Below are 24,494 nucleotides of genomic sequence, written 5' to 3'. Positions count from 1 at the left end.
AAAATTGTATATTTTTTTTAATTTTTTTTAATAATTAAAAATGTTAAAAAAATATTTAAAAGAAAATAATAAAAAAATAAAAATTTCAAATATACTATAAAATAATAAAAGAGTTGTAAAAGATAATAAGCATATTATTATCTTATTTATATTGTTGTTAATATTTTTATTACTGTTATAATAATAAATGATAATTATTCCCGAGTGCTCCTTCGTTTCCCTGCCAAGACTTTGATCTCCAACAGGCAATTCAATACCGGTAAGCCACGCGAATGGTGGTAGGTTGGGTTGGTTGGCGACTTGATTGTGTAGTTTATTGATTTGAAATTCTGAAGAGAAGGGAATTAAAAAAAAGAAAAAAGAAAAAAAAGAAAATGAAGGTGTTATTACCTTCAAACACGTTGTAGATGCAAGGAATCTGTGACGAATGTAGGTCAGGGGCCAGGGGGCCACCAAAAGATTTTTAGAAAAGAAGAAGATTTGGGGGCTCTGAGTGTTTTTTTTTTTTTTTAATATATAAAAGGTAATAACGTAAATTTTATGGATCTTTTTGTATTTTATTGTTTTATTAAAGCTGGCACCTAAAAGCTTTTAAGTTCAACTTGACTGGTTGGTCATATTTAGAATATCTTAATATATTTGTAAATAATAGTAAAATTATTTAAATTAAAATATTTTATTAAATTTTAAAAATTAGAGATAAAAAATTAAATAAAAATATTATAATATTAAAAAATTGTTTGAATATTAATTTTATTTTGAAATTTGAAAAAATAATATTATTTTTTATATTTTGTTTAAAAATTTAGAAAAATTATAATGATTATATGATAAAATTGAAAATTAAAAATTAAAAAATATTTTATATTTGAGTAATATTTAAGAATGAAATATCTAAAAATATCTTATAATACTTTAGAACAATTCTGATGCCAAACAGACCTAAAAACTCACTCCTCAACTTCCCGTGTCCGGATGCAATGAATATTATTTTTTTCTTCTGATCAAATTAAAAAATAAAAATGGCAACAACAGTAATTGAATTAAATAAATAATTAGAACAATAAGAAAATAATGATCCAAAACTAAAGGCTTGTTTGGACACTTGAAATATTTTATAATTATGTGGATATTAATGAAATAGTTTGAGTTAAGATATTCTATTGAGTTTTGAGAAATGTGAGAAAAAAATATTAAATAAAAATATTACAAAGTTACAAAATTGTTTGAATATAACTTTATAATATTATTTTTATTTTGAAGTTTGAAAAAATATTATATCATAAAACTTCAAATGAGCTTGGATGATTTTATAAGGTTTTGAGCTAAAATTTGTTTTATAAGGATTTGAGCTAAAATTTGAAACTTATTAACAAAATAAGTTTAAAATAGTTTTTTGAGAGTTAAATGATCTTTTAAACTTTTGTGGGTAAATAGTATAGTTTGGTTACACAAATGAGATGAGATGAAAGTTGAATAAAATAATATATTTTTTTAATATTATTTTTGTTTTAAAATTTGAAAAAGTTGAATTGTTTATTATTTTTTGTGTGAAAATTTAACAAAATTAAAAAAAAAATACTAAATGTACTTCAGAAAAACTTACAAAAAATTTATTTTTCCACATATCAGTTATTGATATGCTGAAAAATCATAAAATTTAAAATTTCAAAGTGAATAACAAGAGATAGAGCATGTCACAGATTTCAGATATAGTTGATGAAGTGTCCCAACAAGGCAACAACTCCCACCATTAATCTAAAGACTTGTTAATTATTTGTTTATTTAATATTACAAGAGATAGAACATGTAGGGTGTGGTTTAGGTTTAAGCATGCATTAACGTCGTTTGATGTTCCAAACTTAATTATATATGTAACACGAGCAGATAACTTAAAAGGGCATGCATGCATGCACATGATGATGAGTAAGGCCGTTTCCATTTTGGAAAATTAGAAATTCAATGCATGGGTTTCATTTTAATTCTTGGTAGGGTTTTAAAAGGCACCATCCAATTTTCCGACCTGCATATATATATATATATATATATATATATGCAGGTCGGAAAATTGGATGGTGCCTTTTAATATATATATATATATATATATATATATATATATGTTCATGAGTACTGGAACAACTAAATAGATTGGTTATCCATTGCCAGCCACAAATTATTGTATGACACATCATGTAGTACTAGTATATATACTTACGTGACGTGGATTAGTAGATCATCATCATGTTTATCTCCTTGAAATCTGATGCTCATTTTAATAGAACCTTATGATCCATTATCATATTCAACATATATATGTTGAAAAATACTTTATTCATAAAAAAATTACACAAAAGTAAACTCACAAAATAACATAATTTGATGTGTTATACTTCATATCATAAAATTATTTTTATCATAAAGTATATATAATGAATCATATGAAATCACGTCAGTTTGTGAGTTTACTTAATTTGTGTAATCCTCTTATTTAAAAAATTAGTGATATTTTAATATTATTTTTAAGAAAATAAGGAGTTTCACAATAAATGATGCATCACACATCTAGCTCACAAATATCATAAATTATTTAAATAACATACTTACATCAAATTATGAAAATTATAGACAAAACCATAGAAAAATAAAGAAAGGCTATAGAAAAATTCTACTCATAATTCCTATACTACACACCTGTTTTTTTTTTTTTTTTTTTTTTTTATCTTTTTAATTTTTTTTCTTAATAGGCGTGTGGTGTAGAGATAATGAATAGAAGAACTCAAGATTATATGTCCCACACACCTAATAAAAAATAAAAAGAAACGTGATTGTTTCGATATAAAAATCTCTATGGGTTTTTGTAATCATTGAAAAGTAATTATAGATGAGAACATGATCTTGGTTGATCTTCAATAAATTATAAAATTTATTGTTATTTGAGATAGTCTGTAAACAACATTAAATATTTGATAAAATATTATATAATTCATCTTTTTACAAAAAAAAATTGCTGTTTATATATTTTAAATTTATACAAAACATTTCTCTTTTATAATAATTTATCTTTTCGATGCCACAGTTTTATATGTAGTAGTCGCTGGATTCCATTCCCTTCTCAATGCCAAAGTTTTTGAACCGAGGGAGTGGAAAGAATATCGAGGAAAACAGAGAATCTCGTCGAGTGGGCCGTGAGCTTGATTGGGCTCAGTCAAATCTAGGGATTTGTAACATTATCAACAGAAGAGCCCAATATATCCCAATTTCGCTTTTGGGCTCGAGATATCATAATTAGAACTTTCAAGGATTCAACCTATTCAAGCCCAACTTAAGCCGCCCAATTCCAAGAGCCCATATCATTTCTTTTATTTTATGGCCAGAAAAAAAACGAAGAGAAGAGAAATTAAAAGAAAATCGGAGTTTCGGCTGCCCAAACCGAGTCTGACCCGCTCGCTCAGTCTCTATCTATCCTCCGTCCGACTCCAATTTCTATTTTCAACAGAATTTCCCAGTCGAGCAATCCGAGTGATATTTGATCCACAACAGACTTTACATGGTGTCTGTCACTCTCAGCTTCAGCTCCAACAATCCTCTAATCCCTCCATAACCCGTTTCTCACATCAAGGTAAGCACCCCTCTCTCTCTCTCTTCTCTCTCTCTCGACATGCACAGCATCTTTACTAATTCAACCATATACCCACTTCGGAGCAAAGGCACTCCTTTTTCCTTCAATGACTACTCCTACTTCTCGAATGAGAGGTATGATAGAGTCCCATCACGATCACCATCATGTTGTGGTTGTTATCGATGTTATGCATTTTCTACCCATGCGGTGCCCACAAGTCCTAGCTTCTTATATGGGCTGAGGCAGTCCACCCTGATTCAATGGTCGCTTTCTAGAAGGCTGATCTTGGGTGGTGGAGACAGGTACTATTACGGGCTTCCGGTTTATGGTTTGGAGCGACGTTGTTATGGTCGTTCTCGTGCCTTGAAGAAGAGGAGTGTCTGTAATAGTAGTAGGAGAATAAATGGAAGATGTAGTTGTATGATTTCTGAGGAGGAAAATGAAATGCATCATCGGGGTCATTTCGACGATGTGGAATCATTGTTGAGCTTGTTGAGTGAGGAAGTGGGTACGGAATCTTTTGGTGATGTAGGGAGAAGTGGGTATTCTTGTAAGAGAGTGGAAGTGGGGAAGAGATCAAGTTTTGGTGGTAGAGAGAGAAATTCCAGCTCATCTAGGAGAGCTGAGGTGGTGGAGGGAGGGAAGAGTGGTGGGAGGGAGAGATATGTGAGGTCCTCGAAGAGAGGGGACGCGCTTAGGGTGGGGAATATTAATTGTGGAGAGAGAAATGTGAGTTCATCTAAGCAAGCGGAGCTGGAAGAGAGGGGGAGGTATGGTAGTGAATGTTATAGTGGGAAGAAAAATGCTGGCTTGTCTTCCCTTGAATGTGATTCAAGGCATGAACTGCAGTTGGTCCCGATTGAGTCGAGGGATGAGGATTGTGCGCAGGATGAGGAGTGGGGAACATTTTCCAAAAATGAAAATCGTAGAAGAAGAAAAGGAGGTTCTAGTTCATCTTATTACTCATTTTCGTCTTTGGGAGGTTTTGAGAGTGACATGGAAGTTCAGGATAAGCAGGGCAGATTCATGGAAGAATCATCAAGTGCGTATAGGGACTCAGGAAATAGTGGGAAGGATAAATTTGAGGCGGAAATGCAAGTGGGTATAGAGTATAAGATGCATCAAGATGATGCAGAGGCACAGGGTGGTATCCCTCAACAGAGAAATACTGCTGTGAGAAATGGTGTTGAGTGGGAGTGGAGGAAAAAGTCGGAGAAGAAGCTCACTGAAATATCAGTTGAAGCAACAGAGTCTAAGAACGAATCCTCACAAATGCATTCACCAGTGTCAAGAGTCTATGGAAGTAATCATGGAAAGACATCCAGTTCCCACAAGAAAATTGAGGATGAGGAAGAGAATTTAAAACTGATGATAAATATGGACAAGGAAACAGGAAAGCAATATGGTCAAACAGAGAATCAAGCCTTTGGAGCGTACAAGCCTAGAAGAAAATACCAGCAACATACGGAATTGCCAGAGTTCCCTGCCAGTGATGTAGAGACAACTTCCTTTCAAAAAAGAAACTTCCATCAACTCACTGAAATGTCAGAAATTGATGATGTTGATGTTGAGAGGATCTCTGATTGGCCAAGACAATCTGATACTAGAATGAATAACCGAGAAGAAAATTCAAATTTGGTTGTGAGTTCAATTCAGCAGAAAGAGAAGCGACACCTCCAAACAGGTGAATGGACCAGTGAACAGATTGACTCAGGAAGAAAATCCCAGAAAGTCACTGGAATATCAGAATTCCATGAAGGTAATATTGAAAGAGCCTCCATTACACAGCCAGAAACTAGGTTGAAGAGCAAGAGAGAGAATTTAGATCTGGTTTCCACTCTAAGTCCAGAAGTGAAGTGGCCACATCCCAAAACAGATAAACAAGATCCTCAGAGAATCCAGTCCCAAAAGGGATCTGAAGATGTCACTTGTATATCAGTGGTTCAAGCTAGTGATATAGAAACAATTACAGATCAAAGAACTTCTGAAAAGGGTAACCTGACATCACTTGCAAAACCAGTCGAGGAAACAAGAGAAGGACATGATCAAACCGATGAAATGGTCAAGCAAATTAAATCAATGAGAGAGGGTCAAAGACCTTCTAAATTACCAACTTTTCATGAAGAAACCTCAGGAGAGGCCTCTAGTTTCCAAGTGGCTTTGAATTTGGTTTCCCAGGGTCAAGTACAACAGATTGATGTGGAGGAGGATAAGAGTAGCTCGGAGGCACTGTTAATTCCTCCACCATCTCAATTGGTATCTAGAAGCTCTCTGCATGTTGAGATGACTAGAGGGAATGCAACCCTAGAGGAGGTTTCAGGTGAAACTTCAGAAAGTGGCTCTAGTGCCTATTATACATGTTCAGGAGGCAGAGTCTCAGCTTTGCAACATGAATCATATGGTAAAGATGGAAGTACTGAGACTTATGGGGAGCCTTTAAACTTTATCTCTCCTGAAGATACTCTGGGTTCAGCTGATCGTTTAGAGAAATCATCCGTGCACCATGTGGATGAGTTTGTTGAGAAGGTAAGGCATGAAGTTTTGACGACTCAAATCCAGAAGGAGAAGAAAGTTTCTGAAATGAAGCTGGCTTCTGGTGAGTACAGGCAAGAGAGCTCAAGTCAATTTGTTTCTGAAGACTCTCAATTGAAGGTGCGTGGTTTGAGACGTTCATCAGGGGGTTCTGGAACAAAGGGGCCTTCTGATGAAATGTGGGATGTAACGGACTCATCTATTCAGCAAACTTCCCAGGCAGAAGGACCACAGGAAACTACAACTACTGGGGATGTCATTGTGAAGAGAACTGGCAGGTCCTTGTGGGGTATCATAGCTGATGTAATTCGACTAAGGTGGGTTTCACATGCTGAATCTGCTAATTTGGTCACAAGGTCAGGTGGAAGGAGTTCATCAAACAAGTCTGCTAGCAGCGAGACATGGTTTTCTGGTCATGAGCATGAGGAGAACAATGATGAGAATACAAAAAGGGAAAAAAGAAGCATGCCACCGGAAGTCTTGCCTTCTGATCGGAAACTATGTGGGAAAACTTCTATTGAACGACAAGGAGAAGCCTCTGACACAATGGGATCAAAGGATAAATTCAGTTATCTTGAAGCTGATAATTTGTCTTCCTTAACTGTATCAGAAAGTGGGTCAGTGTCAAAAGGTATTTCCTTGGCCTCTGGAAATGAAAATTTAGGTTTCAATGAAGATACAAAAGGTCTTCGTGGAACCCATTCTAGCATTGAAGAAGTGGGATTACCATTAGCTTCGTCTTCTAGAGGCATAAGCAGGCCTCCCATTGTAGAAGAATTTTCTGAAACCGGAGTAACTGCTGCATCTGGAAGTGCCTCCATGGACCAGAGGAAGGAACTTGTTAGTGCAAGATTGACTGAAATCTCAGGGACCAAGAGAAAGGATGGGGAATTGAAACAAAGAAAACTTCAGCGTAAAGAGCAAATCCCAAGAGATAGATTTGACGAATGGGAGGAAGCATATAAACTTGAGAGCGAGCAGCGAAGAATTGATGAAATGTTTATGAGGGAGGCACTTTTGGAAGCTAAGAAGGCTGCTGCTTCTTGGGAGGTGCCTGTTGGGGCTGTACTTGTGCAGCACGGGAAGATTATTGGTCGTGGTTGTAACCTGTAAGTTTTACGAGCTTATTTTTCTATTGTTTGGTTGGATATTTTCTTTTGGATATTTATATGGGTATATATGTATTTCAGAGTGGAAGAGCTACGAGACTCCACCGCTCATGCAGAAATGATTTGCATACGGGAGGCTTCAAACTCGCTACGCACTTGGAGGCTTGCGGTAATTTCATGTGTTGGAACTCGATTCTATTTTTGTTCCTAAAATTTTAAATCTCATCTTCACTTATATGATAAGATGAAAATGTGCCTTAGATTCCCCTCGCACTTTGCACCAATGGTGTGTTACATCATCATCTTTATCCTATTCTCATGTGGAATTGAACCAAACACTTGGATTAATTGCTTCTTTAAAATTGAAGGACCAAACTGATATTATAATTTCTTCATGCTGCTGATTAGGTTGGAAATTGAAGCTACTGCTATCTTAGGGGGCAATTTGAGAAAAATGGTAGAATAGAAGCAAGCGTTTCCTACATGACATAGAACCAAGCACTTTGCATTGCACTTTTCTCATAATTGTTTGGAAATAATGATGATAATAAAGAAAACATTTTTTTAAATATATATGAAGCTAATACGTGCATTAACATTGCATCCACAATGTGTCAATGTATTGAATGCTGATAATGATATAGAATGCGGAATATAAGTAAAATATGAGATGAGATTCATTAATTGCTTGAAGTGTGGATTTGAATAACGTTTAAGTTCTGAGAATTGATTATAAATAAACATGGTTGTTAGGTCTGGTTTATCAAACCCCAAGGGGTGGCGTAGTGGTCTTGCAGGTGAACCGTGTAAACCGGACGTCTTCGGTTCGAAATTGCACATTTATACTCTTGGGGCCATCGGATTGGGAGAATTTCCCCTTGTATTACCCAAGGTGCACTTACAGAAACTCCATACTGAGGGTTTGTGAACTCCAGGATTAGTCGGTACTTTGTCCCGGACACCTAGTGCCAATAAAAAAAGTCTGATTTATCAAAAAAAAAGGAAATCATTTTTGGTGAGCAACTGTCTTACTAGCTGAATAAGCAAAGCTAATATTGCTGACATAAATGATGTTGATTCCTTTTTTTGAAAGAAGAGGACAGTACCCCCTTATTATTATTAACCCTTAGAGCAATACTTTCGTAACAACTTATACACCTTGGTGCTTCCAAAGAAAAATCAAGCAGTGGTGCTCATTCCTCTTTTTGGAAGATGGTGTTCTCTATGATGCTCTTCATTGTGGTTCACATGAAGTGCATACCTTTTTTTTTTTTTATTGGCACCAGGTGTCCGGGAACAGTGTCTTGACTAATCCTAGGGTGCATAGGCTCTTGGCAAGGAGTTTCCCACAAGTGTATCCCGGGTAATTTGTTATGATCTTGAGGGTTAAAGGTTTAACTGAGTTAGTATCTAACATTCTTAGGGTTTTTGATTCAATGGTTGGGTATTTAACAATTGGTATCAGAGCAAGGATCATGTTACGAGTTCAAGTCACAGAGGGGTGATCTATAGGCTGGATTAAAATGCCTTGGTACTATGTATGGGCATAGTGTTAAGTGATTGAATACTGATAAATGAGTGAAGCTGTCAAAAGGAAAAGTGTTACCATCGGGTTAGTGTCGATAGAGTGAGCCGCCGTGGATGTTGGATTCGGAAGCGTGGTGAAATGTTATGATCCTGAGGGTTAAAGGTTTAACCAAACTAGTATCCAACAGTCCTAGGACATTTGGATCAATGGTTGAGTATTTAACATAATCCAAGGGGAAAATCCCCTAGTTCGAGGGTCCCTAGAGATTGTTTGCACCCAAGGAGATTTGAACCTTAGACTTGGGGGAAACATACCCCCAAGCCCAATGCCTTTACCACTTGAGCCAACCCCTAAGGGTTAAGTGCATATGTTTTTCCCCCCCATAAATTATAGATTTGAACACACTTATAAGAAAAAAAGATTTGAACTGGCCTCTTGGCTTTACCATCAGTCATATTTTGGAATACGAGAAGAAAGTCACGCTCTCATTCAGTAGTTAACTTCCGATAACGATTCTTTGCTTATAACTACCCCATCTGAAGTTTTAAGAATGTGTCACGTTTGATTCCAGAGTCAATTTGCATTCTGTGGTTCATCCAATAACCTCAAACTGAAAAGTGTGTCAACAAGCAATGTGTTTCAGATATGATAATTCATTGAACGTGGAGTGTGGCTGATAATTACCATCATGAAGACTCTACTTGCTTTTCAGCACCCAAAAACTAAACTAAAATAATAAAAGCAAAATAAATTAAAATAAAATAAGAAAAAAGCTGTCTTTACTGGTCATGATATGTATCACTATCTGATGCTTTGGTTATTTAACTGTTATCCGCCATTCTGGTTACAAAGTTAACAAGAACCATGGCCTCTGTAGAATCTAGTCTCTATAGAAAACAATCTATTATGAAGTTTTAGTTATAGGATTTTTGTTTTCCCCGTCAAGCTATTTGATTGAACCTTGCTTCAGCTTAATAATCTCGTCCATCCTCAGGAGACGACTCTTTATGTAACTCTTGAACCATGTCCCATGTGTGCTGGAGCAATACTTCAAGCAAGAGTCAACACTCTTGTATGGGGAGCTCCCAATAAGCTTCTTGGAGCTGATGGCAGCTGGATTAGGTATGAAACTTAAATGCTGTTTCTGCTTCTTTTCTCCTTTGGTCATTAAAGTGATGGTTAAACCAGTCAGCATTTGGATTTTGAAGTAAAACTTATGCTGAATCTTCTAATGGATTGGTAAGCCTGTTATTTTATTATTTTCTACGGGTTAATGGACATTTTTTTATTGAACATAGAGGAGATGGATGAATAACTATAATCAACAACTGTGAGGAAGAAAAACAAAAATGTCCTGTAAGTTTTGACATTTAATTTATTTTTTGCAGACTTTTTCCTGATGGAGGTGAAGGTGGAAATGGCTCGGAATTGTCAGATAAGCCAGCTGCTCCAGTCCACCCATTCCACCCAAAAATGACCATCCGGCGGGGGTGTTGGCATTGGAGTGTGCAGATGTAATGCAGCAATTCTTCCAGCTGAGAAGGAAGAAAGGAAAGAAAGAAGAGCCCCCTCCCCCATCTGCACAACTTTCTGGTTCTCACCATCCATCAAAACTCCTTACAAAGATGCACGATATCTTCCATGTTTTCTGTTTGTAAGGATGGTACTGAACCCCGTATTTCTTCAAGCGGTAAAAATTTTGTTGAGAAAGATGTCTGTCCGTAAAAATCAAAGAAAGTTGGTATCATTGTGGTTTGATGACTCCTTGACTGCAAAATTTATTATCTGATGTTGGATGGATTGGGAATTTAGAACTAGAATGCAGACTCGAGGCGACTCTGATAGAAGAAGAAGGAAATGACATCGTGGTGCACTAGAATTTATTTTGTGGGCTCCTTTTGCACATAATTGGCTAGCACAGTGGCAGTGCAAGAGTTGCTAGATCACCTTCTGTTTTTCTTGATTGGAAACTGAAGATCAAGCAGGTTAACTTGGGGGGCTGGGGACCAATTTATGACATTTACAATTTCGAACGTCCAAGCGTTTGTTCTTCTGTTTTTTCCTTGTTTGGAAGTTTGCATGAAACGGAAAATGACTGTTTACTTGCAGCAAAGATGAGTTTTTCGGCTTGCATATCATTTCTGGGTGATTAGAAGAAATTGGGGGAAAAAGGAGTTCTAAGAATCTAGAGACTTGCTTTCATCCAATTACTAGAAGTGGACTGGTCACCGGCGTTTAGATCAAATGTTGGGATCGATACGGTGACATATACATGTTAAAATAAGTTTGGTGAAGAGTTCTTTAGCGCTTGCCAATGCTAAATCCATGCTATCTACTTAATTCACTCCCCTTCATATCCTTTGCTTTTGTCAAAAGCACCATGATAAATGAGGTTTTCATGTTCTAATATGAAAAGAAAAACTCTATTTATTATTCTCTCATCATTCTATGATGTGGTATTAAATGATAGATTTACAAGTGATATATAATAAATAGTTTCTAATTATCTAATATCACATCATAAAATAATAAAAATTGAGATGATGAGTAGCATTACTCGAAAAGAAAAAATCTATACATCATAGAAAAAATATACAGGCCTGAAAGGAGTGTTCTTGTAATCGGTCCTCGGTCGGGCACCTAGCAAATGTGGGGGGCTGGCCAATGCCTACACAGCCCCAGTAATCATACTGATGACAGAGAAATAATATCAGTAACTATGATAGAAAAGATTGATTAAAACGTTTCAATAGGCGATGGTTATTTTGTAGATTAAAACCAGGCTTTTGCAATATAGTGAGGCTGAAGCTGGATCACTAAGCTCAGCTTCAAGCCTCCCTTCACGAGCTAAGGTGAGAAAGGCCCTGTAAGATTAGAAAAATGATATACGTCATCTTCCTTTCCACATCAAATGATTAAAGATTTATTTCTTATTTTTATTTATTTATCAAGATATGATGAAATGATAATGTTTTTTTTTGTTATTAATATTACTCTTCGTCTTAAATTTTATTATCCTTAATCACACCACATTTTAAGTGATTTTATATATCAACCACTTAAATAACGATTTATTTAAAATGATTTTATCTCAAAATTCTCATATCATTTCATCCAATTTCCAAACATAATTCAAATATAAATATTTTCAAATTAATCATTACAATTTTCCTAAAATTTCACACAAAAAATAAAAAATAATTCAACATTTTCAAATCTCCAAACAAAAATTATATTATAAAATTATATTCCAATATTTTAATTTTATAATATTTTTTATTCAACTTTTTCTAAAATCTAAAAAATACTAAACTCAAACTATCTCACTACTATTCATAAAATTCTTATCTCATATCACTCCCTAAACGAGCCCTAATAAAGGTGGATGAAGAAATCAATGATAAAAACGATATTTCTCTCTCTTTTGAGGATAAGGAGAGATGACCTATCGACCAGAACGAAGAGGATAGTGGTTGTGGTGGTGGAGCAAGACCGAGGAGGCGTAGAGGTGGCGAAGCAGAACAAGTCAAGCCCATCAGCGTTCTGTATTCACAAAGAGACTTTAGAGAGAGAAATAAAGAGAGGGAAAGATGTAGACATCATGAGAAAGAGAGAGAGAGAGAGAGAGAGAGAGAGAGAGAGGAAGAGAGCCGTCGCGCGGGAGGGGGGGTTGCGAAACAAAGGGTAAATAAGAGAGAGAGATATCGGCAGGAGGGAAAAATGAAGGAGAACATTAGCCCTAGTTCCTTTTAATTTTGAATATTATCTTTTATGACGATTTAATTTCGCCGTAAAACACCCTTCACTTTTTTCGGCGATATTTAAAGTTAAAAAATAGCTACAAAAGGTTACTTTCGCAATTCCATCAAACAACAAACCATCACAAAAAGTTTTTCCTTTTTCTTTTTTTTTTTTTTTCTTTTTTTTTTTTTTTGCGGTGAATACTTCCATCGCAAAAAGTAAAAATCGATGAAAAAGACCAGTTTAATATTTGCGGCGAACTTTTTCGCCGCAAAAAATAAAAAAATTATTGAAAAAGACCATTTTAGAAATTTGATGAAAAAAGATCGCGACGACGTAAAAATCGCCACAATTAAAGACTTTTTACAGTAATTTTATTTTCAACAAACATAAAATCGCCACAAAAAGTCTTAATTTCTTGCAGTGGATAGGAGGCAACTAGAGGTTGCTTCCTTATTTAGACGTGATCATAATAACATTTTATTTGTCGAAAATTTATCCAAATCTATATTGGGATTAATTTGAATCAAGGATTTCATACATGCTAAATCATATAGAAGTAACCTAAAGTCCATTAAATCACCGCTCTCGATGAAATTATAATAGTTGGAAAGATGATGAATATAATTTTTTGATAAGTTTGACAACCTCGCTTGCCAAATCATTAGAAGGGACATAGCAATCACATGAATTCTACATCGCTCCCTTGTCTCCCTCCAACATCACACCCCACCTGTCTTCTACTCTCGTAACGCTCTCTTTGCCCTATATATGTAGCCATGACCAGTATGTTCCAGTCCTACCAGTTCTCATCTCCACACAGATGGCTATAATGTTGTGCGCTATCTTCCTGGTTTGTCTTTGCTTTCCACCATTCCTTGGCAATGCAAAAGCTGCACCAGGGGCCGCACAGTCTACCTTGCCAACTACAATACCGGCTGCACCATCTCATATGCCAACAGCAAAGCAGCCACCAGCTTCTACCGTGCCATCTGCACCATCCAAATTGCCAGTCGCAAAACCACCTCTTTCAACAGTACCATCTGCACCTTCTAAGTTACCCACTGCAACCGCACCTCGTTCAGCCTCCCCATTATCTGCAGCAAAGCCACCGGTAAAAGCAGTACCGTCTCCTAAAGTTGCACCGTCTTTAAGCCCAACGGTGCCACCCCCTAAGATTCCACCACCAAAACCAAAAAGGACACCACCACCACCTCTACCACCAGCTTTACCGCCACCTCTACCACCGCCGCAGATATCTCCATCACCAAGAAAAGCGCCACCAGCGCCAGCACCTGCAAAGGAGACACCAGTACCATCACCAGTGCCAACACCACCAACACCAGCACCAGCACCCGTTCAAGAGGCACCAGTTCCAGCACCCATCTTAGAGCCCCCTCCGCCTCCACCTCGTGCAAGGCACAAGCACAGGAGGCGGCACAGACACAAGCACAAGAGACATCATGCAGCAGCAGTAGCACTAACTCCAGGACCAGCACCAGCACCAACGCACGCACGGACAGTTCGCAGCCCCCCAGCGCCTCCTACAGTGGAAGACACAGATCAGGAAACAGATTCACCAGCACCATCACCAAATTCGGTAATGCCATTAGTCTTGTTAGAATATAAGTTCAATAAAACTCCCGCTCTACTCGTCTCGTCAACTGAAAATTTTGGAACAAAATTAGAATTTGATTATGTTATATTTCACATCTTTTTTTTCCTAGAAACAAAATTTATAATCGATAGAAGAATTCCTTAACCCAACAAATCCTACACCTCCGGCAAGTTGAATCCTGAACCTCCTCTCTAACTGTGAGGAAAAAGAACTACTAGGCTACAGGGTTATTTATCACATCAAAGTTATTTTTAGTGATCCTCCTTTTTTTCTCCCCCTTAATTAACAGAGTAAAGGACACGCGGTACATCAGCAGGGAGGAATGTCTGGAAGGTGGATGAGTGCAGGAGTTGCAGTTGCCATTCTGTTGGCTATTACATGATACAATTCCTAGCAACATTGCATGATGAAGATTTGTTGTTATTCTGAAGACTTGATTATTTCTTGCAAAGAATAAAAGATCTAGAAATGAATATATAATAAGGAGACTGCACCAAATTGTGAGGCTTTTGTAGTTCCAATTTTTGAAGGGTTGTTTAATGAAGCTGGATTTTGAACTACATCCACATACATGGAACTATTTAAATGAGGAAAAAGTACACCATGCCGACTCAAATATATACCGCTCATGATTTCTTTTTTACTGGACGATGAAGAAAGTAATTTTAAATGTATTGATATATTTTTTTATTATTTTTTAAAAATATTTAAATACATTAAAAAAATGTGAATAGAAAAATAAAAAAAAAGTTACTTTTACAACTAGCAATAACACTGAACGGTGCTACTCGGGCGGCAAAATAGCACCGCTCTTTAAATAAGAGCTCATGCGAATTATAGCCTTCAAATTAGGCCATGCCAAAAAGATCATCAATCAACCGATCAACTTTCTGACTTAAAAGTGGGGTTTTAATTATTTATATGATATGTGAATTCAATATAGCAACTCAATATGAAATTAGCGAGTTAAAGTTGAAGTCGAAGAGTTTATGAATGGATGAAGTTAAGGTTAATTTATTTGAGTTCCAAACTTAATTATCTTGACTTTATCCAAATCTGACACGCAACATTTAGAGCTGATAATCTTTGTCTCAACGTAAGATTCAGAAGACAAACACATTTTAACATATATAGATGGATTTTCTAGGGCGTCTCTTCCCATTGCTTGATATTGCTTTGGTACCGTCTTCCAAAAGCCATATCACGTTTGTCTGCCAACCCGAAAGACAGACATAAATGGATTTGCACTCTGCAATATTATTTAATATCTTCTCCAAAATGGAAAATATCAATTTACATTTTGATCAGTACATTAGAACCCACTCTCCAAAAGTCATAATTTTTACCACACAAGTTCCATCTTGATAGCACTAAATAATAAAAGAAAAATGCTACTTTGACCACTCAACTTACCTCCTTATTTTGACCCTTTATGTATTTTAATTTTTTTTATTTAATAGTTAAAGAAGTGACTATTAATGTATTAATATTTTTTATATATTTTTTAAAAATATTTTAAAATAATAAAAAAATCAATTTGACTTAGCGGTCACTTGGAGCGATGCTACTCGCTCATAATAAAATAGGGAATACTTATAGGTAAATAAGGACAGCTCATTGGCCAATCGATTAACAAGCCTCTTTGTTTTCTCATCCCACACATCCCAAGCGAATTGTACAAGCAAACATCTCGGAAGTTCTCTGTCACTATTTTCACCCTGCTTGGAGAATATGAAGGAAACTAAAATGGGCCAAAAAGAAAAAACCATAGAAAGTGCATGCTGCGGTTTCTAGGAAAAGCAACATATGTGAATTCACAGAAAGGGAGCAATGGAGCATACATTTTTAAACAAGTCCAACTAAATTCTCCAAAAGCAATAAAATCTCAACAGCAGTTCTTGAGCAAAGATGCTCTCGCAGATTGAACGATGACATTTTGTTATTTGGAACGACAGTTTAAATGTATGAAATAGGTTGATATGCCGGAGGCGGCCAGCCAAGCCGAGAGAAGATTGAAAACTGCCTGACATCACGAACAATGTGGGAAAGCTTGAGACCTTACTCTCCTCTAGTTGTCACGCGACAAGCACGTGGAGGTGTTGCTGGACTTCGCTCTGCTTTTGAACAGAGGCCCAAGAGGACCCATTTGTGACATCTTAGCAGTTTTATCCATGTAATCGATTGGCTGAAAACTGAAAAGTTTGTTCAGGAGGTGTTGTTACAATGGAGTGAGAAGTCACCCTTGGCTGCCTCAAGGTTTGTTTTATGCTCAGTTTTGGCATTTACTTTGGTAATCACTGATTCACACACTCTTTCGCTTAGATATGGAAGGGTTTATGATTAGAAATTTGAAAAAGAAAACAGCTTTGGATGGGTTTTTATATCCAATGTCATGATCCTTTTCCATCTTTATCAAGGAGCATTATATGACTATTTCGTGGTTTATGGCTGACATCTGCATATAATGCTGAAATTATTATGCATCGTTGCATTTCTCACAGCTGGATTTCCCTGTTTTAAAATACAGTGTATTCAGGCTCAACCATTGATAAAAATAGAGAGCATTAGGTTGCACAGCAAGCAGGGTGCTTTTGTTGTGCATTGATGAGACTGATTATTTGCTCAAGTGGCTTCGATCTTTTTCTGTTTTTTTTTTTTTTTCCTTTTCTTTTCATAGTTTCCCCTCACCTTTATTGGTTGATAAACCGGTTGGCTCTGAGGCTGTCTATCTTTGTTTGAGGATTGTCTCCATTTCACAAGGACAAAATGCAAAATGTTAGAAACTGTTTACTGTCCTTTTCTCTTCTGTATTTTTTCTTAAACAAGAAATGTAAAATGCTTATTTGGGAATTGCAGCCAGACACTTCCAAAGTGGAAAAGTAATTGTTAAATTCACGGGAGATCTGGAATTCAAAATCTCTTGGAAATCAAGTTCTATTATTTTAATGTTTTGCTTACATTACAAATCAAGTAGTTTTGTGTGGTATCTCAAATGATCTTATTTATACTTTCTTCCATGTGCAAGACATTCATTAAGTGATCTCATCTCATGTTTGTCTGGTTATTTTCAGTGACGATTTCTTTTTCTTTTTCTGGTAGCCTTTTCATTTGCTTCCTTTTTCTTGGTGACAATCTCAATGTAGACAGCAATTACAACTTTTATCTATCAATTTGGGAAATATCTGGACTTTTTCCTTTGCACTACAAATCTTTGATCAGAATACTTCCTAACCATCAATAAACAATTTACATGTTTTTCATGGATTTATTTCCACAAGTGTATTGGAAGGATGCCAAATTTGTGTTGTTTCAAGCTTGGTATTGTGTGAGCAGAGGAGAAAGATAGACATTTGTAACATTGTGTCAACTAGATGTGAAGACAACTGTGCTTTTGCACGACTTTTCTCTTCATTGTCGAATAAAAATTTTGTATTCAAGTATGAACCTTGTTCCCATAATCCAATGACCAATGGATAAAGTGGATGTCCTTTTGCATCGACTTGACTGAGGACAACGAGGTTCTTCTCAGATGTATTTGTCCAAAGAACATTTATGACCCCCCGAATCAAATTCCATGAGCAATTGTTGCCAATGGGTATTAATCTTCCTCATCCACTTCATGAAAAGGAAGTGGTATTGTCTTAACTGCTCTAAACTTGCCTGCATTATTTAGATGCTCATTCTCCAACCTGGACAATTTGAACAATTGTTCATTAGAACGCTGAAAAGGATACAAGTTTTACAATGTCAATTTTGATGCCACTAAAGGCTATTGTAAAAAAAATTCAAAATAATTAATATTTGAAGGTCATATTACCTGAAAAAATTCCACAGCCCTCTCCTAGTGACTTCAAGGGCTGCTAAAAATAGGTAAGTGACTCCATCATCAACATGTTCAAATTTTGAGTGAAGAACAGTTTGCAACCAAGCAAGCCTGAGAATAAGGTTTAATCCCTGCATGGCATACCAAAGTTTCACTCAAATCTGGCTTTAAAAATGAAAGGGCCTAAATCTTATATACCCAGAAAGTAGTCAAGATTTCTAAATGTTTATTTAGTCTCAGAAAACGTCTAATTCTTTGTCCTGATCTTGTCTTCAATGGACTATTTTGAGAATCTTACTTTCAATAGTAAAAATTTATCTATGTTTAAAATATGTTCATTGTCCACCTTGTGGTGTTTTTTCTTAATTATCTAAAATATCCAAGTTGATTGTCTGATCAGAATCACTTGGTGGGTGCTAATATCTAGGAGTTGGAGGAGGTGCCAATTGTATGCCAATGGCCCGTAGACTCTGACTAAAATTTCCTAAGTTAGGAGAGAAGAGGGCCATGGCATATACCATAGACAAGTAGTAAATGAACTTTTGCCGAAGCATTAATTCATTCCTAAGCCAGGGGTTCTTGGAATTCATTTGGAGCAAACCCCAGTCCTTTACAAAGTCCCAATACAATTGGTACACTGTTGCAGCACTGGACATGACCACAAGAAGACAGAGCCATCCAGCACCACCATCTTTCTCGTAGGCCACTTTTGCTCCTGCTGCGAACATGGCTGATACATATTTGCCTAGATTGACAAGGTGGCTTGTCTGGCCCTCATCGAACCACCGCCGGGCACACTGCAAGTTCAGGTAAATTGATTATTGAGAAAAGGAGATGAACATATAATTTTATACAGTTTATGAAAATCAAGGAACTAATTTAGGGTGAACTGGAGAGATTAATACTGTACCTGCATTGCCCTCCAGTAATATGGTAGAAAAGAAACTGCATAAACAAGATCCCGGTAATGCCTGGCCTCCTTGCAATGCATATAGTCCTCGGTTTTATAGCTCCCAGTTATATAGTAACACGCCACATATTCTAGATTTCTGAGCATTGGCACCTATTTAAGATAGCAAAGCATTTTGTTAATCTATGAGGTTTGAGGCACCTAATGATTATTTAGACTCTTTAAGGTTTCCCAAGTTTTGTTGCTCTTATTTGGTGCTGAAACCAACCTGACTACATAGTTGATCAGCCATGAAAAAGTCCAGCATGACAACCTGCAGAGAATAAGATAAATGAATTAGAATGACAATTTTTGATATAATATATTATTAAAAGAAAATGTTTATAAGCGTATCTGAATGATCTTATTGTGATATAAAGATGATGGAGTGTTGAAGTAATGTGGTACCTTGTAGAGAGGTGATAAAATGATGTTCCTTATCACACTAAGGAAACGATAACGGCTTGATCGATAGAAAATATTGAAGGGGCACACAAGTAAAGCCAAGAAGACCTGTCATTCAGAAGATGGTCAATTTAATGGTCTGTTATCTGTAAGAGAAGAATATTGAACAAATAAAGACCTGTTCAACCATGCATTTCCATCTCCTAGATCTTTAACAAAAAATTACCAATAACAGAAGACCAGGGATAGCTTTGACTTGCTCATAAGAATGCCCTTTAGCTATTAGTGACATATGAACAAACATGACCCCCATCACAGCAGTCAGTGAGGTGGTACAGATCAAGAAAACATCTCTGTACTTAAGCTCCTTGGTTGGATTTAGCTCGAAGATGAAGCTGTAGTTTATACGAGCCTTTCTCCATGCAAAAACATTCAAGCCATACAGAAAGAAGTGTAAAAACAGCAGGCTGAACATACTGCAAAATGGCAAATTTGTTTTGTTAGCCGCTTTTCACAGATGATGCAAATCTGATTTTCCATAATGAATGGTGTTTTAAGAAATCTTATGCAGAGGTACTCGCCTGAATACAGGATAGACTGTCTCCATGTAAACTGAATGTGATGCCGGTCTGTACACATGCATCATGCGAGCCATAATAACATATCCGGCAAAAAGCGCCAAGAAACATCCAGTGAATAGCCCTGATTGTATTTGAAGAGATTAAATGAAATTGTATCAATTTTTGAGTAATGGAGTTTTAATGTTGTGATTATTTTGTTTATTATTTTTTCAGTAATCAAGGATCAATTATTCTTCGACGAGAAATTATTTTCGTCATCTTTTGACTATCATCCTTTCATCATTTCTGATGTGACATCAAATCATTGATAGATAAGTGAAGATAACATGAAATAGTTCTTTCATCATTTGGTATCACATTACGAGATGATGATTAGAATGATGATTCATAGCATACTCTAAACTTTCAATTACCCCAGGCGTGACCAGCGGATGTTCAGCTGTTCTATTCAACAAACTTTATGTGAACAGAAGCATAGGCAAACCTATGGTGGATTACAATAGTCAATGTTTGAATAATTTGAAGGGAAGTTGACGGTGTTTCAGGGGAAGACATGGAATCATCCTAGTGTCAAAAGCTCACGTCATACATGGGTGCTTGCACTCATTTCATGCGTCCATGCAACATGCTTGGTACCGCACTTGGGAAACTGATCAGTGCTGCCCTGTAGTTGTTGATGGGCTTTTTAAGGTTCTATCTTTTACAGTTAAATTGTCCCAAACATTAACTATGGCTTAGCAATTAGCATGGGACAGGGTGCTTCATCATCCACCCAAAAAAGTGGACCAGCCACTGACTATTTCAAAGCTTAGTGGCCTTATGGCCCTATGGGTCCTTTTTTTTTTTTTTTTTTTTTGGTTTCTTTAAATCCAATTTTGGTTGAAAAGTGAACAAGCTTAAAGCTCTCCAACCAATGGTTGATTATCTAAATAATGTCACTTAAAGAATACTTTTGGATTATCTAAATAACTCACCAATGAAGAAGGTAACAGAGTGCGAGTCTTTATGCTGTTGTGGCTTAAGGTATTTCATGGCCTTTCTGCGGTCTTCTTCGGCAAAGTGTTTAATAAATAGTTCTTCAACTTCATCCTCTAATTTCATCACCTGTCATTTCTGAGACTATAAGCAAATTCGGCTTGTTTGGAAATAGATCTCATCCCAAATTCTCATCATATTTTATTCTAAAACATAATTCAAATACAAACATTTTCACATTAATCATTACAAATTTTTCAAACTAATCATTATAATTTTTCCAAACTTTTAAATAAAAAAAAAATAATAATTCAATTTTTTCAAATTTTCAAACAAAAATAATATTATAAAACTATATTCTAACAATATTTTAACTTTATAATATTTTTAATTCAAGTTTTTCTCTCTCATTTTCCAAAACCGAGAAAAATACTCAAATCAAACTATTTCACAAATTATTTTATTACTATTCACAAAATTCTCATTTCATCTCGCTCTCCAAACAAGCCTCTTTGGTTCTCAAACTGTAAGTTGTCAGACAAGAATATCTAAGTTTGATTTATATGAATCCAAGGCCATCCGTTTTTTGCACACACGAAGTATAGGATCAATGCCCACTTGGCATTGTCTCCAAATCTTCAGATGAAAGGATGGATGGTGGCCAACATCTTAACATGATCCAATCATAATATCATGCAAGGTTGTTCTTTTACCGTGGAAAGCAGGATAAAGAAATAAGATATTTCGGTTCGTAGTCTTTTATTTGGCCCAATGATTTTACCTTGTCTGAACTGTTGAAATAGGAGCTCTCTACTACTTTGAGATAAATGGGAAGAACTTGTTTTCCAGTGACCTGAAAGAAAAAACCAAGAAAAATCAATTTTCCTTCACATATGCCAACATAGATAATGGAAGATTTAAAGGAAACTTTAAAAGTCGCCCATCTAACTTACTTTGTCGAACTTCTTCAAAATCTTTATAAAAGCTAGAATGTTCAAGTTCCTGAAATCATTTTGATTGTGGAGAACACGTAAGATCCTCACTAAAATCAAAATCAAACAGTAAAGCTCGGATTTCTTAGCTTTTTAAACTTTTGAAGACTTTTTTTAGCATTGGACGTTTTGAGTATTATACCTGTAAGATTTGAGGTAGCCTAACCCTTTGTAGATCTCAACAAAAGCTCCTCTGATCATCTTCTCTGCATGATGCAACGTTGTTCGGTTAACATGAAGCTTACGGCCTTCTGGACCGCATTTTCTTGAAGACGGATTCACCAAATCTTCCCAGACTAAATAACTAATTGCAGAGAAGGTGAGAGAGGGTGTTGTCAGAGGAATGTTTATCCTCAAGTTCTTTCCTTGGCAATTGATAACAGGTCCTGAGAGTGTCCTCATTTTCTCATCTTCTTTTTTCATCCGCATCGATTTTCCCATGTCATCTGATCTAGGAGAGTCCATAAATGGGACATCATTTTTCTCTGTGTCATCTGCTCTGTTGTCTTGCAGCTGTTCTTCTTCAGTTCTGTCCTTGACAGATTCCTCATCTGTAGCAGCCAAGTGACCAAAAAATTGAGATAAGAATCATAAGATACAGATCATTAATTAAACTAGATTGATTTGTTTCTGATTCTATGCCAAAAAGTGGTGAAAAATCATGTAATTATAGTATGACTGAAGTTATGTTGTTTCAGATTACTGTAACTAACTAAAAAATGTGGGCTGTACATGGGAAAGCCTATTATGGGAATGCATATTTGTGTGCATGTATATATTCAGATGACCTAAGAAATGTGATATCATGCATGATAAGTAAACGACAGGAATGAATCATGTGAGGATCCCTTTGAATTACCACAGGTCAAAGTTGAAGCACTTCTTTAGGGAAAAAAAAAAAAAAAAAATCATCTTGATTGCAATTGAAAGAATCAAAGTTGATTGATTATGTACCACTTGATATGGTGCATGAAATAGAGGAATCCTCCGAGGCAATAGCTCCTTTGCCCTGTTGTTGAAATGCTGTTTTGAGCTCAAGCAGGATCTCTATTTGTTTCTTGGAGGACTCCCCTCTATCCAGGAACTCTTTCTCCCTTGCTTTGTAGAACTGATTCACTTTGTTAAGTTGCAGGTCCAAGCATGCAAAAAATTCTTTGGTAGCATCAGTATCCGCAAACTGATCAAGCAGTTCAGTCTCATACATATCCCCCTTACTTGCCGATGAAGAGAGTTTCTTATGAACCTGATAGTAGAGTCTAGACCACATTAGTCCATGCATATCAATAAATAATAAACATATATAAATGATATATAGTGTGTAAAGTAGGAATAGGTAAGAGAGAAAATAGTACATGAATTGCTTCATGGTTTCTATGTTGGTGGCCAAATAAAGAGAAGTTCATAAGGGAGGAAAAGAGGGTGTTGGGTAAATAGTTGTTCTGTTCCTTGGTGGGTGTGTTGTCAATGTTAGGGAGATGGATTTTTTTGATGTCTTTCTTGAGTTGCCAATAATCAACATAAGCGTATTTCCATTCAGGCACAACCTGGCCTTCAAACTGCTTAGAGAACTTCACCATCTTCTCTCTCTCTCTCTCTCTCTCACACACACACACTCTCACTCTATGCCTTGATTTTTGAGAGAGAGAAAAGGAAGTGGTTCTATCTGATGTGTGAAGCCTTCCTTGTAAGGGTGTTTCAATGGAAGCACATCATGACATTATTTATGGGGAAGGAAAAGTAAGGAGGGAACTGATTGATGCGCTCGTACCGATGCTCTACAGCACATTCTAAAATATCCTTTGCACTTATACTGTCCTATGCTCCCCCCACTTGAAAGGTATGGTGGTCAGCTTCGCCGGAATATGACCATGCCACCACCGGATGTGACCACTTCCGGGCTATCAATCTCTCATGTTCTTCTGAAGATTTTGAAAAGAGGGTTTGAATTTAAAGCAGATTTGAGTGGGGTCAAGCCTAATTCAATACGCATGAATAAAAATGACCTTTTAGAAGGCATAATTGGTCATTTTTTTTGCCTAATTCCCTGCCTATGATGCCTCTTTGATTTACTACAAGGTCTTCTGTTCCACATGTAGTAAGCATCAGATCAAGAAGGGCAGTTTAGAGTTTAGGCACTTGATAGGAAAGTTGCCTGTGAGCCTCAAGATCTGCTCATTTGAGAAGCAAGCTTATTGGCTAAATAAGATATAAGCACACAAAGGTGAGCTCTAATTAGACCACCTCAATCTCCACTAAAAGAGGATAACTCAATTATTTTCCATCACCATTTTCATTAACATACATGCATGCTTTTTTTTTTTTCCTCAATTATCGGGAATTATATTGATATCAATTAATAGATTTTGCTATACATCAGTTATTATTCGCCCCCACACTCCATACTTGACAATTTTTTTTTCATAGGGTGTGGAGTAGTGAATAGTGGCTGATAAGAATAATTATTCTTAATTAATATGTAATTTGGATTATGTAAGATCATCGATAGCTGTCAAATTACATATCATGGTGATTCCTCAATGTTTGAACAATACAGTAGAATAGTACCCTCCATTACAACCCAAACTGAGAAATAAAAAAATAAAAAATAAATACAAAGAAATA

The 24,494-nt window shown here is 36.2% G+C and overlaps 3 protein-coding genes and 1 long non-coding RNA gene across 4 annotated transcripts; 3 read left to right on the top strand and 1 right to left on the bottom strand.

The window, feature by feature from the left end:
- Nucleotides 1-3,397: 3,397 nt before the first annotated feature.
- Nucleotides 3,398-10,535, top strand: LOC121254404 (tRNA(adenine(34)) deaminase, chloroplastic-like). The gene is given in 5 exon segments (XM_041154427.1): nucleotides 3,398-7,260; nucleotides 7,342-7,429; nucleotides 9,783-9,910; nucleotides 10,177-10,274; nucleotides 10,277-10,535. Coding segments are annotated over 5 exon segments (4,086 nt in total). The 5' UTR covers nucleotides 3,398-3,658; the 3' UTR covers nucleotides 10,447-10,535.
- Nucleotides 10,536-13,321: 2,786 nt separating this feature from the next.
- On the top strand, nucleotides 13,322-14,707 carry LOC121254439 (lysine-rich arabinogalactan protein 19-like). The gene is made up of 2 exons (XM_041154488.1): nucleotides 13,322-14,129; nucleotides 14,437-14,707. The coding sequence occupies exons 1-2, from the start codon at nucleotides 13,353-13,355 to the stop codon at nucleotides 14,527-14,529; spliced, it is 870 nt and encodes a 289-aa protein (XP_041010422.1). The 5' UTR covers nucleotides 13,322-13,352; the 3' UTR covers nucleotides 14,530-14,707.
- A 1,423-nt stretch (nucleotides 14,708-16,130) lies between these two features.
- On the top strand, nucleotides 16,131-19,421 carry LOC121254454. The gene is made up of 2 exons (XR_005938643.1): nucleotides 16,131-16,403; nucleotides 18,371-19,421. It is a non-coding gene; the product is annotated as an uncharacterized LOC121254454 (long non-coding RNA).
- Nucleotides 17,318-23,756, bottom strand: LOC121254411 (phosphate transporter PHO1 homolog 1-like). The gene is made up of 14 exons (XM_041154438.1): nucleotides 23,225-23,756; nucleotides 22,827-23,115; nucleotides 22,015-22,423; nucleotides 21,834-21,882; nucleotides 21,662-21,733; nucleotides 20,880-21,009; nucleotides 19,906-20,026; nucleotides 19,551-19,800; nucleotides 19,328-19,432; nucleotides 19,149-19,193; nucleotides 18,881-19,033; nucleotides 18,489-18,767; nucleotides 17,965-18,101; nucleotides 17,318-17,836 (listed from the first exon to the last, which is right to left on the bottom strand). The coding sequence occupies exons 1-14, from the start codon at nucleotides 23,447-23,449 to the stop codon at nucleotides 17,746-17,748; spliced, it is 2,355 nt and encodes a 784-aa protein (XP_041010372.1). The 5' UTR covers nucleotides 23,450-23,756; the 3' UTR covers nucleotides 17,318-17,745.
- Nucleotides 23,757-24,494: the final 738 nt, after the last annotated feature.

This window comes from Juglans microcarpa x Juglans regia, chromosome 3D (assembly GCF_004785595.1).
Source record: "Juglans microcarpa x Juglans regia isolate MS1-56 chromosome 3D, Jm3101_v1.0, whole genome shotgun sequence".
In the NCBI taxonomy this organism is placed as follows: Eukaryota; Viridiplantae; Streptophyta; class Magnoliopsida; order Fagales; family Juglandaceae; genus Juglans; species Juglans microcarpa x Juglans regia.
This window is presented reverse-complemented; position numbering and strand designations above follow the sequence as displayed.

Excerpts from the sequence above, each read along its gene's own strand:
- LOC121254439 (XM_041154488.1), top strand. The coding sequence starts at position 13,353 with ATGGCTATAATGTTGTGCGCTATCTTCCTGGTTTGTCTTTGCTTTCCA. Across the intron at positions 14,130-14,436 it reads CAGCACCATCACCAAATTCG|AGTAAAGGACACGCGGTACA; the intron begins GTAATGCCATTA and ends CTTAATTAACAG.
- LOC121254411 (XM_041154438.1), bottom strand. The coding sequence starts at position 23,449 with ATGGTGAAGTTCTCTAAGCAGTTTGAAGGCCAGGTTGTGCCTGAATGG. Across the intron at positions 23,116-23,224 it reads GAAACCATGAAGCAATTCAT|GTTCATAAGAAACTCTCTTC; the intron begins GTACTATTTTCT and ends CTCTACTATCAG. Across the intron at positions 18,768-18,880 it reads ATTACTGGAGGGCAATGCAG|TGTGCCCGGCGGTGGTTCGA; the intron begins GTACAGTATTAA and ends CTGAACTTGCAG.